Source organism: Mustela putorius, unplaced genomic scaffold (assembly GCF_011764305.1).
Source record: "Mustela putorius furo isolate JIRA1106 unplaced genomic scaffold, ASM1176430v1.1 tig00003962_pilon_pilon_pilon, whole genome shotgun sequence".
Lineage (NCBI taxonomy): Eukaryota > Metazoa > Chordata > Mammalia > Carnivora > Mustelidae > Mustela > Mustela putorius.
The window spans coordinates 13,837,536-13,852,323 of NW_025422106.1; the positions used below are offsets into that span (position 1 = coordinate 13,837,536).

At 33.9% G+C, this 14,788-nt stretch overlaps 1 protein-coding gene across 11 annotated transcripts in view; it reads right to left on the reverse strand.

Moving 5' to 3' along the window:
* Positions 1–14,788, reverse strand: part of BCAS3 (BCAS3 microtubule associated cell migration factor) — a 584,626-nt gene that overhangs the window by 317,755 nt on the left and 252,083 nt on the right. For all 11 annotated transcript variants that reach the window (XM_013053630.1, XM_045070195.1, XM_004747243.2 and 8 more), the window contains exon 16: positions 3,995–4,145. In XM_013053630.1, the coding sequence (XP_012909084.1) occupies positions 3,995–4,145 (151 nt within the window). The remainder of the gene's footprint in view (positions 1–3,994; positions 4,146–14,788) is intronic.

The window sequence follows — 14,788 nt, forward strand, 5'->3', positions numbered from 1 at the left end:
TATTTCCTCCAAGTGCTGCTTCAAGGTACAAAACATGAAGGTGAAAATACATCTGTCTTTTGCCATTTGTAGTCCTACTGGCCTTGTGCATGTCTTGGAGTAAGACAGATGGTCCCTGACACTGCACAGGCTTCCAGGGATATATATTTCCACAAATAAGAAGGCAGATGTGAAATATGGTAAGCACACGTTTTATCCCCTCAAGATTTGAACTGAGGCTTCCATCTCAATTTGAATATTTAAATATAGGATCCTAAGCAATCCTTAGAAATCTCTGTGCTAGAAATACAACGTTTTATGCTTATTTTGCCTTTTTGCCAAATATCTAGGACATGGAATAAATAAATGCTGATCTAACGAGGTAGGTATATAATTTTATTAGATACATTATCAGGTATGTTGGAAGTAGTCACAGAAATTACACGTCTATAAATAAGTCAGCTCTGTGTTGTATTTCTACATAGTCCATGTCAAATACTCCTTGTTAATTTTTTTTTTTTAAATGCTAGGAAAGGCATGGCACAGAAGCAAAGTTAGAGTTCAACTGGAATTTCCAGAATGAAAAGAGACCTGGAATATGAAAAGTCTATATGCTCCTCAGTCTAGTGGCCTTAATATGGCAATCAAAATTCTCAGTAAATACAATGAAATTTAATGGAAATAATGCAAATTATCTGACTGCAGACTGAGAATTGGTCATAGTAAAAAATTTTTAATAAAAATGAAATAAATATAGCCTTTAAAATCCAATGAGATGAAATCTAATGACATGAAATGTATGGGATTTGGTTCAAATCTCAACATATATCAAAAACAAAAATTAAGGGAATATATTATATTCTCATGAAACATTACTTTTCATAAGGCAAAATACATGTATTTCCATGAAAATGATCCAATTTAAGATAATAAAACCACAAACTGTATTCTCAAAATTCTATAACCAAATGGGGTGACTTAGAGTAAAAGAATTATAAGGAAAGTCCCCTATAGCAATTTCTGGATACAATCAACAAACCCTTCAGAAAGCGGCTGACGGGTACAAAGTCTTATAATCTAGCAATAGCCAACTATAAGTTACAAATACTATTATCAAAGTATTTATAGGTCACTATGATCTGTGTTAATAGGAAGCGAGAGAAAGAACAGAATAGAATAGAATAGAATAGAATAGAAGAATAGGGAGGAATGGGGAAAAAAAGAATTATAGGTGAAGGGGGTAAAAAAGTAGGTGGGGTAATTTGTGGTGCACTAAAGGCTCTGGCACGAACAGAGAACTCATTAAAGACAACAACTACAATTTAAAAACCTCACAGTGAGTTTTAAAATCTCTTCTTTTGATACCTATACTATGGTTTTAGAAGAGGATATCCTTGTTTTTAGAATTTATATATTGAAATTTGTAGGAATAAAGGTTACTAAATCTACAAATTACTTTGAAACAATTTAAGAAAAATATGGGAGGGAGGGTTGTGTGTCTGTACACAAGTGGGCAGAATGAGCAAATGTGAATGATAAGGCAAAAAGGAGAGACTGTTAACATTTGGGAAATCTGAGTATATAGGAATTCCTTTTACTTGTCTTGGAACTTTTTTTGTAAACCTCAGTCTATGTGAAGATTTTAAAAATTACAAACCAAGTACTCATTATGGGACAAATATTATTCTCTTGAAACACTTCAGCATAGGACATGCTAAAAAGAATTTAAAAACTCAGCAAAAACAGAAAGATCTGAGAATTGAGATAAATGGCCAAGAGAACAATGTGGTATTTTGAACTAATATTAATTTCAAAGTATGTACTCAATTTCATATAATTGATTTCATTAATAAGAAACTATTGAATTGTCTATAAGGGGGCATAATATACATACTCTAGAAATCAAGGAATTGTGACTTTTTAAAAAAAGACAAGGAAACACAATTTATCGAAGTTCATAAAGTATGCAGCAGGAGACACCAGATGATTACTAGTTTCTGCCCATCTAAGGCCAGAGAGCGCAGCAAGAGACAGTGTGAAAGACTAAATGAGAGACTATGTTTTCATAGTGGAAAATTTCAAATACATACAAAAGTAGACTTAGTTTCCACTCCTCCCCACAAATATATTGAATTAAATTCTAACATCATAGGATTTCATATATAGAACTTCAATTACTATCTTAGATAGATAGATATCTATATATATGGAAAAGCTTATTTGAATAAGCTTATATATATACAGAAAAGCTTATTTGAATAATATATATATTATATATATTATATTATATATTAATATTATAATATTAATTAATAATATATATATATATGGAAAAGTTAACTTGAAAAAGAAAGCTAATTCTTTGCATTATAAAAACAGCATAGCTCTTAAGTTTTAAAAACAACAAACACCAGAAACAAAGCTAGAATTAAATTCAAGAAGAACAATTTTGAGGATTCTTTTACTTAGATTCAGGAAACACACATAAAAACTCATAAGTACTTTGCAGGAATTGTACAATGCTCTGCTGAATCAAGAAGGTACAATTACATACTGATTTCTATGAGTAAAAAAAAAAACATTATGATTCAAGATTTAACCAATTTTTACTTGATTCTGCATCCCAAAGAGTAACATCATACAAGGAAAAAATGAGCTAATTGTAAATATAAGTTCATAAGGTCTTTCTTACTCATGGCTACACTTACTTATTTTAAAATAAAGAAACTAAGAGGAAAGGAAGTCAAAATTCTACTTAAATTACTTAACACAAAGAGTTAAAAAACTGAAACCAAAGAGAAAGGAATATAGGCCAAATGATCTATATCATAACATGTCCGATTTAGGGCCTGGGTTTGCTCTATTTTTCCTTCCACCCAACCCTTAACATGCAACAAACTCAATTTTATTTCTGCATTCAGCAGTAAGATCATATTTGTATACAAATACCACTCCACTACATAAAGGGTTCATTTCTGTGCCATGGTGAAATCTGGAGCTCCAAAGCCTTATCACTGAGAATATTTCTCTTCACAAAAGTGACTTCGACAAACACTTTACCACCCAGCACAAAAATATTAAGACCTTTTCATATAACAGCCAAGTAATTTACTCTATTCCTTTTGTTGGAAAGACCCTGAAGATTGTTTCAAGCCAGGACTGGGTTTTCTCTGGACTACATGAATACAAAATTTAAAACAGTTGTTTCATTTCAAATTAGGTTAAACCTCAGGATTGCTTATTGATGATATAGGTAATTTGCCTAGAGACATATATATTGTCTCATACAAAATGGAATTTCAGAGTCATCACAAAATTGATCATCTAAAGATATCTTAGATATCACACTTTACTTTCAGGAACCCAAAGAAGTGATAATTTTATATTCATAGCCAATAGTAATTAAAATTTTTAAACACCTAAAATAAACACAGACACATCAAGCGAGTCATTAAATATCTTTGAGGATGTTAATGACCAATCATGAGTAAAGCCCAAATCTTAGGACTCTGGCTTTTGAAAACTACCTATAACATCATATCGAACAGACACTAATGACAGATTATTATATGTAAATTATACCATAATACAGGTGATTTCTTACATATTAGAAACACAGTTGTCATCTGAGGTTCTTCCTTAGTGTCTGGACCAGTTAAAATTTGGGAGTCATTATAAATCCAGATCATAATGGATTTTGTCCACAAAAGCAAGAAAGTGACACTACTTTCAGTAAGTGTAAGCCTGAGTAGATGGGTCTGGTTTTTATTAGCCAATACTAGTTTTCACAATTTGTCATTGCTTTGTTTTTGCTACAGATGTATATGTACATGGTTGTATTCAGGTATGTTTGTGCATGCTCTGTACTTTGTACTTAATCTGCTGCCATTAAAGTTTCAAGTGGGCTGGAAATAAAGAGCGTAATTAAACCACCCAAAGGAAATGGACATTTTATTTTTATGTATCCAATCCTCTGAAACAGCTATTTTAAAAAGTATCAAGCCTAAGGTCTTACCCTGTTCGTTTGGTGATGGTCCCCAATGTCATTGGCTGCTTGATTTGTGCAAGAGGCATCAGTACCATCAAGCTGGGAAGAGGAGAGAGCCGGGGGTTGCCAGGATTGTTGTTGGCAAAATTATTGTAGGAGTCTTGGCTGTTTAGTTTCCCTATAAAAAGAAAAACAAAGAAAAGCATCACCAAGGGACATCTCCTTCTCTGATGGGGTTTGCACTCACCCCACTAATCATTTAAGAAAGTTATCAAAGGCAGAACTGATTCCAAAAGAATCATGGTTATATGGCTAGGAAAAAAATAAATAAATAAAGGATACTGGTAACACCAAGTGTGGCTTATTATATACAGATACTTTAGTCTTCATGGGGAGAGGAAAGGAAGATACAGAATTGGATAGATGTTAAATGGTTATACAAATAATCAGTATAAAATTTAATTATAATTTTTTGGTGTTATGAAGAAATATAGGATCGCAAAAGAAAACACAACAGGAAGATGTAAAAGTAATCTAAAGAAGGCATGGGGCATTTCTCTGAACAGGTTTGAGAGTAAATGGGTATAATACTCCAGCCACAGCAGCCTGTGCAGCCTGGGAGGGTGAAAGAAACGTGAGTCATAAGTTGAATATCCAAAGGCAGTACGGATGAGACTAACAAAAGTCATAGGCAAAAACATCACCTTCTTCTCAATATCTACCACACCATACCATAAAATTTAAAAACATCAAATCAACACCTCCCTTTTTTAAATGCTGGGCATTAATATAATAAAATAAAAAGAGTCATTATGGCTCACTAATAACTAGGAAAAACAAACTCAGCTGTGAAATAAAATCTGATCCACAAGGGGAATAATTGCTCTCAGCTCACCAGGAAGCTAAACTTCTATGTACTTATCTTTTCTCCCTCTCCGTGGTTTTGTATTTTCCAGACTGTCTGTAAATGAAATCATAGAGTATGGAGCTTATTGGGTCCAGTTTCTTTCACTTGCCAATAAGCATCTGAGATTCATCTACTTTATATTTTCCTGAAAGTATCAAGAGATCTTTCCTTTTTGTTCTTGCATATGACCCTATTATATGGAACTAGTTCATTTGTTTATCTTGTCACTGGTAAGACGACATCTGTTTCCAGCTTTTGGCTATTACAAATAAAAGTACTGTAAACATTTATGTACAGGTTTTGTATGAATACAAATTTCCTTTTTGGATAAATCATCTGGAAATGGAATTGCTGGTCATATAGTAAATGAATGTTTGCATAGGTAAAATAATTGAGACCGCATTCTCACCAGTGAAGTATGGTAATTCCAGATCTTCCATATCCTCACCATCATTTGGTATTGTTACTCTTTTTATTTTAGCTATTCTGGCTTTTATTTGGATTTCTCTAATGCACAATAATGTTTAGCACTTTTTTTGTTCATGCATTTATTTGTCATCCATATATCTTTTTTGATAAAGTGCTCAAATCTTTTGCCCATTTTAAGAACTGTGTTAATATTTTTTGTTGAGCTATAATTCATATATTGCAAAAGTCACTCTTCTAATGTATATAATTCTGTGTTTAGTATATAGAGTAGCACAACCATGACCACTATCAAATTTCAGAACATTTTTATCACCCAAAAAGAAAGCCCATACCCATTAGCAATTCCTCCTCCTTTGGTCCATCCCTCAACCTTTGACAACCATAATCTCCTTTCTGTTTCTATTGATTTGCCTATTCTAGATACTTCAGAAATGGAATCATACAATGTGGCCTTTTGTGACTGCTTCTTTAATTTAGTATCTTTTCAAGGTTCATCCATATTGTGCCACATATCAGTTCATTCTTTTTTTATAACCAAAGAACATTTCATTGCATGGATATACCACATTTTATTTATCCATTTATCAGTTGATGAACGAGTTGTTTCCACTTTTAGGCTATTATGACTAATGTGTCTATGAACATAATAAAGTGCACAGGCTTTTTAGGAAACATATGTTTTCGGTTTTCTTGGGTATGTATACCTAGGAATGGAATTGTTAGGTCTATATTTAACATTGTGAAGAACTGCCAATCTGTCGCTGCACCAATGTATGAGGTCTCCAGCTTCTCCACATCTTCAACAGTACTTGCTATTGTCTCTTTTATTTTAGCCATCCTAGTAGGTATGAAGTGGCATCTCATTGCAGTTTTGATTTGCACTTCCTTAACTACTAAGGCTGTTAAGCATCTTTCTCATGTGCATTTTGGTAATTTGTAGATCTTCCTTGGAGAATGTCAATCCAAAACATTTGCCCATTTAAAAATCAGATAGTCTTCTCACTGTTTAATCATAAGCGTTAATCATATTCTCTGGATACAAGTTCCTTGTCAAATATATGATTTACAAATATTTTTCAAATATATGATTTACAAATATTTTTCTCCCATTCCACACGTTATCTTCTCACTTTCTTCATGGTCTGTTTTGAAGCATGAAAGTTTTTAATTTTCACTGTATCTATTTATTCTTTAGTTGCTTTTGCTTTTGTTCTCAGATCTAAGAACTCATTGCCAAATGCAGGGACACAAAGATTTATGCCTATGTTTTGTTCCAAAAGTTTTTTATTCTTATCTCTGACATTTAGGTCTCTGGTCCATTTTGAATTAATTGTTATAAATGGTGTGAGGCAGGGGCGCCTGGGTGGCTCAGTCGTTACGTGTCTGCTTTTGGCTCAGGTCATGATTCCAGGATTCCAGGACTGAAGCCCACATCGGGTTCCCTGCTCAGCAGGAAGCCTGCTTCTCCCTCTCCTACTTCCCCTGCTTGTGTTCCCTCTCTCGCTGTGTGTCTCCCTGTCAAGTAAATAAATAAAATCTTTAAAAATAATAATAATAATAAATGGTGTGAGGTAGGAGTTCACTATCATTTTTTTTGAATGTTGGATACCAACTTGTTCCACCACCATCTGTTGAAAAGACTATCCCATCCCACCTCAATGGATTGTCCTGGCACCCTTGTCGAAAATCAAATGGCTACAAATATAAGGAATTATTTATAGATTTTACTCTCACATTTTAAAAGTTCTTTATATATTCTGGACATAAGCCTTTTGGAAGATATACAATTTTCAAATATTTTCTATCACCCTGTAACTTGTCTTCTCATTCTTTTACAGATCTTCAACAAACAAAAGATTTTTTCCCCATAAAGTCCACTTCATGAATTTGTTTCATATATGCAGTGTTAAACTGATAAAATATCTGCCTAACCCCAGATCAAAAAATTCAATCTAAAAATTTTTAAGTTTTATGTTTTAATTTTTATATATATGATTTATATTATATGATACAGTTAATTTCCTGTAAGGTATGAGATATGATTTTTTATGTATCAATGAAATGAAATAAATGAAAGCTAATAAAACAAGAATCTCCAAAGCTTAAGTGAATGAAGTTTATCACAACTTTACAAGTAGGGGCTTAGGACTTTTTTCTATTTTTTTTTTAATCAGTGCCCTCAAAATATAACTGATAATGTCTATTATTCTAGTATTATGAAACCTGAAAGCCTGAGGCAAGGCAGGATCCATAATCTCTGTAATTCTTTCTTTTAACTGATATGTTGGCCAAATGACAAATTTTGAACTAAATTAGACCAATTTTTCTTAACACAAATAGAAACCACATACAGTCACTGAAAAAAGAGAGAGAGAGAGACCAGCATATCAAAACAGAATATACTATATTCTGGAATAGAAACACCCACTTGGGCATTTGGTATTTCTGTATTATTTGGTGTCACCACCTTGTGGCCTACAGCTACAAAATCCAAGTAAGTTACAAATCTCACAGAGAGTAGGGTATGAAATATAAAGGCAGAAATTGTTATTACATTGTCAAAGTCCTCTTCAGATAAAAGCCACACGGAATTAGAAATTTTAGGTGATTTTGCTTGTTCTTCTGAATTTCCATGTTTTGAATCTTAGGAATTCGATTTCTAAATAACTTATAACTTCTAAAATAGACATTACACAAAGATCTGCCCAAATACAGACAGACTACTATAGATAGTACTTCAATTTTTAAAAACTCTGAGAACCCCTGTTCAGTCACCATTTCCAAGGAAGAATAATGATTGTGAAGCATCTTTGTAACAGTAAATAATGGTTTTTCAGAGGGACTAAAGATAGGAAAAGAATAGAGAAAAATCATATTGAATTTCTTTTCTGTTTAGAGATAGCCAGTGGTTTGATGCCCTTCTTCAAGGGGTCATTATATCCAACAAAACTTGCTGCTTCCACCTATAACTTGTCATTCTCTGCAAAAATGCCAGCTAGGATTTTGATTGGGATTGCAATGAGTCTGCAGATCAGCTAAGGAACTACTGCCATCTTGTTAAGAACTTGAGATGCCTTTTCATTGATGTAGCTATTCTTTCATTTCTTTGCACATTAGTTTGTAGATTTCTGGGTACAAGTTTTATACATCTTTGGTTAAATTTATTCCTATTTTTTACATGACTTGTAAAAAGAAATTTTCTTAATCGTACTTTTCAGATTGTTCATTGCCAATGTAGAGAAATACAACTAATTTTTGTACATTGATCTTGTATATCCTATAACTTTGCTGAACTTGCTTATTTCAGGTTTTTTGTGGATTCCTTATGATTTTCTATGTACATGATCATGTCATCCCCAAAGAAGAAAGTTTTGCTTCTTCCTTTCCAATCCAGATGACTTCCATTTCTTTTACTGCCTAAAAGCCCTGGTTACAACTGCCAGTACAATATTGAATAGAAGTGGCAAGAGTGATTCACTTTGAGTTAATTTTTGTATATGGAATGAGGTATGAGTTGAGGTTCATTGCTTTGAAATAGGACATCCACTTATTTCATCGCCATTAAAAAGATGGTCCTTGCTCTATTGAATTGCCTTTTCATCTTTGTCAAAACTCAAGTGACCATATCTGCATGGATCTAATTCTAGATTTTGTTCCATTGATCCATGTGTCTATTCTTTCACCAATACCACATTTTCTTTATAACTGTAAAGCTAGAGTGATTCTTAATAACTCATGCACTTACACAGAACCTTTATAGAAAAATTTCCACACTCTCCATGTTATAATAATGACTCCCGTGTTTATAATTCAACAACTCTTCCATACAGAAAACATCTGATTGACCCAATGTTATTTCCAAATCATTATTCTTGACTTCTTATAAAAGTCACCTGCCCTGGTTCTGTGCTTAACAATAAATATGGTATTTTACAAATAACAGCAACAGTAAAAACACACTTTATTTTTTACAAACTTGAATTAAGAAGACAAATTTCTTTTTAATTCAAGTTTGTAAAAAATAAATTTATATACACATTAAAAGAAAAACAATACCTGCCAAAAGATTCTGATGAATATCTTATTTCTAAATGACATCCTAAAAGACATTAACCTTTTTCTCTTTTTTAACTTTTTATTTATATTCCTGTTAATTAACATATAGTGTAATATTAGTTTCAGGTGTACAATATAATGATTCAGTATTTTCACACATTACCTGGTGCTCATCACAAGTGCCCTCCTTAATACCCACCATCTATTTAACCAATCCTTCACACCCTCTCTCTGGTAACCATCAGTTTATCCTCTACAGTTAAATGTCTGTTTCTTAATTTCCTCTTTCTCTCTTTTCTTTTCCTTTTGCTCATTTGTTTTGTTTCTTAAATTCCACATATGAATGAAATCGTATGATATTTGCCTTTCTCTGACTGACTTATTTTGTTTAGCAAAATATTCTCTTGCACCATGCATGTGGCTGTAAAGACAAGAGTGCATTCTTTTTTATGGCTGATTAATATTCCATTGTATATATATCACATATTTTATTATTATTTTATTATGTTCAGTTAGCCAGCATAGAGTACTATCATTAGTTTCTGATGTAGTATTCAATGATTCATCTTCTTTATGCATTTATCAGCTGATGGACACTGAGGCTGTCTCAATAATTTGGCTATTACAGATAATGCTGCTATAAATATTAAGAGTGCATGTATCCCTTTGAATTAGTATTTTTGTATTCTTTGGGTAAATACCTAGTAGTACTATTACTTGATTGTAGGGTGGTTCTGTTTTTAGCTTTTTGAGACTACCGAGAGTGCAAGAGGATTCCCCTTTTTTCCACATCCTCAACAATACGTGTTGTCTCCTGTGGTATTGATTTTAGCCATTCTAACAAGTGTGATGTGATATCTCATTGCAGTTCTGACATGTATTTCCCTGATGATAAGTGATACTGACCATCTTTTCATGTGTCTGTTGTCCTACTTATTGTTTGGAAAAAGATCTATTCATGTCTTCTGACCCTTTTTAAATTGGATTATTTGGGTTTTGGGTGCTGAATTTCATAAGTCCTTTATAAATTTTGGATACTAACCCTTTATCATATTATGTCATTTGCAAATATCTTCTCCCATTCCAGATGTTGCCTTTTAGTTTTGCTGTTTCCTCGGATGTGCAGAAGCTTTTTATTTTGATGTAGTTCTAATAGTTCATTTCTGCCTTTGTTTCCCTCACCCTCAGGAGACATATCTAGAAAGAAGCTGCTACAGCTGATGTCAGACATTCACATTTAAAACATCATGGATTCAGTATAATGGGAGAACTACCACACTGTAGCTAATGGTAGTTTCAGAGGTAGTAGAAAGTTAAGAAGGTCTTTTAAAAAAATTATTACAAAATGAAGGTATCTTCAGAGTTAGCATAATGGCCTAACCAAATGTGACTTGTTTGGGGAAACACACATCTATAGGATAATCAAGTTAAACACTTGATATCTCCTCAGCAAAATAAGATAAGAAATGCCCACAAGTACTTCTGTCTCTCTCTCCCCAATTTCCAAATCAGAATTCACATTAAAGTTAACTGAAGTAACCCACACCTACTGCAGGGATAATAAAAGGAAACATTCATAATATACATAAGATGCCTTAAGCCATTTAATAAATTACCCAATAATATCTACCCTCACACAGCACAGGACCTTATAAGTAATATGAAAAGTGGAATCCCACAGAGGAATAACAGAAAAACATTTTTATAGTTAAATCATTCAAAGTGATTTACTATGACACTCTTTAAACCACTGTAGATGTAAATAGATGCAAGATTCACCATTAGACAATAGTAATACTAATTTGATTCTGAAATCAGATTGCAGCACTAAAATGTCACAAGCTAGTGAAATTCAAGGACTGTTTATAAAACACACATTTCACAACTAGTAGCCAAATACTTGTTGAATAACGCAGCCCAAGATTACCTGCTGGGAAGACTGCATTCCTTGTTAGCACGAAGCTTACAGCTGAATGTGCATGAAACAGGAATAATTTAGATGTTAACTGCCTAGTACTAAAAGATAAGTACAAATGGGATCAACTATTTGGAGAAGAAATCATGAAGCAGATGGGACATAACCTAGGCTTTGAAAGATGCACAAAATATGGATATGAGCAGAAGAGAAGAAATATTCTGAGCATGAAGGATAACATAAATAGCAGAGAGTGTAAGGGGATGCTACATTTGTGAAACAATAGTAAGGAATCTTTAACTAGAGGAGACGATTATAATGGAAGATAAAATGATTTCAGTTTTAAAAGAACTTTTTAATTGAGCCAGAGGAGCAGGAAATTAGGTAAATTCTTTAGCAAGGGAACAGTACAGATTCTGAGATCACTGAACTTTATGGATAGGATGAGTGGTCTAGAAAAATGAAGCCATTCACTGAGAAGCTCCAAATCTTGTAATTTAGTTAGTCATCATTCAAAACCCTTCACTGGCCCACCAGGATGAAGGGCAACTTCCAAAGAACATACAAGGTGCTTCAGACCTTTCCCTCTCAGACCCCTACTGTACTGTCAAGCAACACCCAAGTTTGCAGGCATTTACTCTTAGTGTCTGTGTTTATGAAGGAGCCTCTGACACCCAGCCCATCTGCAAGAGTAGAGTTAGTTGGGTACATTTATGTACACAGAGGGGTATCATCTGTCTCATATTTTATAGGACATGGCAAGCAATTTATAAAAATAGCTTTAATGAAAGAGTAAATGGCTTAACAAAACTCTCAAGGGTGACAAGGTTCAGGAAGGTGAATTGAGAGAGAGCTACTAACTCTGGTAATCTTCAGTAGGTTCATTTCAGCCAAGAGGTGGGAAAGTCAGATGAAAAGGGATAAGAAAAGGAAACGCTGATAGATGATCAAGGGAATGGATACAGAACACAGATTTCAGAACTTTGGGGGCCGAAATGAAGACTTTCTTTTGATGTCTGTATATATCAAAATGAGATACTGTACCAAACAAAGGTTTCATCAACATTCATTTTTTCGATTGACATTTTTTGAACCTTATCAGTATGAGGCCCTGTTCTAGTCCTGAATGAGTAAGTCCAAGGGCCTCCTAAAGAGTTCATAACATAATGAGACAGAAAGTCCATAAGCAAAAAAACTACGATGGGAAAAAACATGCTAAAAAGATAGTTGCAAAATGTCTCAGGAACAAAAAGAAAAGAGACCTTTTCATAATTGTTTTTTAAAGGGACAACTTAGAAGATAGCTATACAAAGTTTAAGCACAGAGGAAGAAACCTGCATCTTTACACTGTTAGTTTTCAAGGAGAAAATAAGGATAAGATGAAAGACGTGTGAACAATTACATCAGCAGTTAGTAAAATAAGGAAACCGGATTGGACAAGAAATGTTATTTGCTGACACATAATGATCCTCATGTAAAAAATACACAATAAAAGACACCAAATTTAAAAATGAAAGTTCATATGCAATAAATTACACTCAAAAATTATAATGACCCTAGGGGCACCTGAGTGGCCCAGTCAGTTAAGTATCTGCCTTTGGTGCAGGTGATGATCTCAAGGTTCTGGAATCAAGTCCCGCCTGCTCAGCAGGGAGCCTGCTCCCCACTTCCCTGCTCCCCTTGCTTATATGTAAGCTCCTTCTCTCTAATAAATAAATAAAATCCTTAATAAAAAAAACTATAGTGATCCTCTCCTCCCCTTTTCAAATGTTCAAAGTCTTTGGCTAACAATAGTTTTTCACAACAAGATGGGATCAGGAGGGAGACAAACCATAAGAGACTCTTAATGTCACAAAACAAACTGAGGGTTGCTGGGGTGTGGGGGGATAGGGACAGGGTGTCTGGGTTATGGACACTGGGGTGGGTATGTGCTATGGTGAGTGCCATGGTATGTGTAAGCCTGATGATTCACAGACCTGTAGCCTTGGGGCAAATAAGACATTATATGTTAATAAAAATTAAAAAAAATTTTTTTCACTATCCCTTGTGTTACTGATTTTCTTTGAAAAAGCAGCTAGAACTAACAAACCTCGAGATTTATCCTACAGGAAAACTGGAGACTCTCTTCCAGACTAGAGGCAGTGTCTTACTGATTGTTGACAGCGCAAAAGTTTACCAAATGAATGGAAGAAATATATTTTTTCCCATGTCCAGGAAGCACAGGAAAATAGAGCCCTATGCTCTATAGAAAAAAATAATTTTGGAGGGGACACAAAATACTTCAGAAGATAGCCAGATGCTGGAATCCATGGCTTTAGCTATTCTGCTTAGTCTCATGTTGACTAAGCAGAAGCCTAGATTTGATAACTTTTTGAACAGATCTTCAGACACTTTCTTACGGTTATATCAAGCCTAAATTTCCAAGCCAGGATTTTTCATTAGATCCAAAGTCTCTTAATATAATGAAGTTCAGCAGGAAGAGACTTGTAGTATCCCAAGTCTTAGATGAGGATTAAGTCTGTCCCTCTATTTTATCCTTCAGTCTCCCTTTGGATGGAGAGAGATAGCAGCACTTTTTCTTTGCTCCAGCTCTCATGCATATATAGGATAGTAACAGCAAAATTAAAAATGTCCAAGATCAATGAAGAGTCACTACATAAATGCTAAAGGTCATCTACACTAACCATTCTTTACTATACTTTTCTCTTAATTGTATAAGTACAATGGAAATAGCAGAGGTTGTTTAATTGGAGTTTTAGTACTGAGCTCCATAAAACCTTAAAATACATATAATATTTCCACACACCATTACACTTTTGAATTCCAGCTGGGACAAGACCTGTAAGTGACAAATGCCATGAGAATGGATATTCTCACAGTATTTCTGGCACATCCAAACAGAGGAAGTCCCAAAAATCTCATGAGAAAATAAGCCTTTCTAAGACTCTCATCCTAGTTTTTTGGGCTTACTCTATACAGATAAACTTCTATAAGCCTTAGGCTTTTGGGTCTTTATCCAAATCCACAAGAGCTTTGATCCTTTAGAGGTTTACCAGTCCCCAAGACAGACAGAGTTCTCTTGGGAGAAAAAAATCCCAAGTTCCAACAAAATGGTTTCTCAATAAATTAAAGCAGGAATTCTACGTGGGAATAGAAAATCATTTAAAAATCAGAATTGATAAAACATCCCTTGATGCTTAAAGCTATGATATGTTCTTATTTTCAGTTGTTCATTTGTTTAATTATTATTGTTTTTATTGTTAGAATACAAAGCACTAAACCAGAACAGTTCACACTGGGGTTTAACCACTGACTTTCTGTGTTTACTTGAACACGTTTGCATTTTTGAAAAAGGAGTCATGAAAACAACCTCATGTGCTTTTTTTTTCTTCTTCTACCTTTTGCTAGAAGAATAGTTGCAGGTACCTTATACTGAGGAACTCTCCATCCCCATACTAACACATGAATAAGTACCACTGTCTGTGCATCAAGTTGACTTTGTATAACCTGTTTA